At 36.9% G+C, this 2075-nt stretch overlaps 1 protein-coding gene across 1 annotated transcript; it reads right to left on the bottom strand.

Annotated features, from left to right (window-relative positions):
• Positions 1-252: 252 nt before the first annotated feature.
• On the bottom strand, positions 253-1874 carry GCK72_023792 (uncharacterized protein; the record flags this gene model as incomplete). Its single annotated transcript, XM_003109599.2, has 7 exons — positions 253-328; positions 429-576; positions 787-878; positions 1019-1167; positions 1340-1409; positions 1461-1608; positions 1766-1874. 7 exons carry the CDS (start codon positions 1872-1874, stop codon positions 253-255), a joined length of 792 nt encoding a protein of 263 aa, XP_003109647.2.
• Between the last annotated feature and the right edge of the window lie 201 nt (positions 1875-2075).

Consider the following 2075-nt stretch of genomic DNA (forward strand, 5'->3'; position numbering starts at 1 on the left):
ATACACAATAAAACTGTGTTACAAATATTAATTGAAACATGTGTGAGAAGTACGTGTGAAATATATTATGATTATGAATGAGATCGAAACTAATGAGGAGAAGGAAACATTGAAAGCTGTAGATATTGTCATTGCAGTGGGTTTAAAATGACGCTTTTTTTGTTTTGTTTGTTTTTTCTATAAGAAAACAATGGAAATGATTAAAATATGAATGAAATGTGAAGGTGGGTGCTATGGCCGAAACTACATCATTCAGACCATATTCGCTACGTCACCGTTTTTCTGCCCAGAAGGCGGCTGGTGAACTGCTGTGTACTCTCCAGAAACCCTGTAAATAAAAACCTGTGAAAACTTATTTTCAAACTTAAATCTTTTTTCAAGGCTTTGTTATTAATGTAACTGCAAGATAGGAATAGAAGAAAACATACATTGGTGGTTTGGCGACACTGTTGTTGTTAATAGTAGTCGTTGTGTACTTGGAGTAGTGGTGTGGATTACGCACTTTGAATTTGTAGAGGCAGTATGCAAGCAACACAATGATGATAATGAATACCAGAAGAGTCACAACAGGGGGCCCTGTAGTAAAAGAAGATTTGTGAAATGAAAAGTGAAAAATTAACAAAAAGCTAAAATAAAATTCACAACTAGTTAGGTTTTGATTACGTTTTGCGTTGAAATACGTTTTGATGAAATTATTGACAGAAAGAAAGACAGGACAATAGGTCACAGAAGTCTCAGTTATCCGAAACCTTGCTAGTTAGAAACTAAGGTGTTAAGAAGACATACAGTAAGCGCAGACTGGTGGAGTAATAACAGGATGAACCCTGACCGGATCAGATATCATATCGCACGCAGCTCCCATCCATCCGATTTCGCAGCTGAAATATGAGAATGTTGAGAATCAATAAGAAACAGGAAGAAAAATATAATAAAATGTTGTTTCTGAGAATAAAATGGGTGGCTGTCATGGTGAAATGAAATATGGGTATAAAGCTTTGAGGCGAGAAGAAAAACTTACACACAGCTGAAATGTCCTGAGGAGGTCTCAACATGACATTGATCGGCATGTTTGCAGCTGGCCATTTCCTCCCCATAACACAATCGGAATCCGTCAGGAAGAATGTGCTTCTTTTCTCCTTTCAATCTATACGAAGCAGACATACCGGGCTGAAAATCAGTGTGAAATGAAAAGAAATGATACAATTGATCGAAATGTGTGTTTAAAAAAAAGTATTTCAATTTATCACGGAATCTACTGTATAGTCAGCTATCAAGTTGACCCCACTCAAGATATCGAAATAGCATCAACTCATAAAAAATCAAAAACCAGAAAACCAACCGCTGAGCACTCGTAGACTCCATCATCTTTATCAGGTTGATAGTCGGTGATCTCGACATAAGAAGCATCTCTGAAAGAGAAACAACTGGTTTTTCAACAACTTGTCACTGATCACACTCACTTCTTGGTTTTCACGTAAGCAGGATCGATGGCTGTTCCTCCACGCAGCCATCGTAATGATCCTGTTTTGTCTTTTGGATGTTCACAGCGAATCAAAACACTCGATCCCTGCTCAACACCAATTAAAGTTGTACCGGAATGAATGTTTTCTGAAAATTTGAGCAATTTCATTTCAACATTCCGTTTTTCTCTAGTTATCGATAATATTGAGTCATATTTTTGTGTTTTTGTTATGATACACATTCTCGGTTTCATGTGTTCATTTTAACAAGTAGACAGCTGAAAATAGAAATGAGTCAGACTCACCTTCTAATCTTAAAATGTGCTCTCCAGCTATCGTGATTTGAAAGAGAACACTGAGGTAAACGAAGACAATTATCAGAATATGGCAATTCATGTTAAACAGTCCAGGCATGTCTTGGATCAGTCTGTAACAGGATGATATCAATATGGATGAACAGGAAAGAGTGATTGGGAAGGATGACGAAAAATAAGAATAAGATGAAGAAGAAGAAGCAAAAAGAATGAATGTTAACTGGTTACATGGAATGACAGACTGACAACGTAATATTCACAATAAAACCAGGAAAGAGGGAGGAGAAGAACCAGACGGACT

This window comes from Caenorhabditis remanei, chromosome X, assembly GCF_010183535.1.
Source record: "Caenorhabditis remanei strain PX506 chromosome X, whole genome shotgun sequence".
Classification (NCBI taxonomy): domain Eukaryota; kingdom Metazoa; phylum Nematoda; class Chromadorea; order Rhabditida; family Rhabditidae; genus Caenorhabditis; species Caenorhabditis remanei.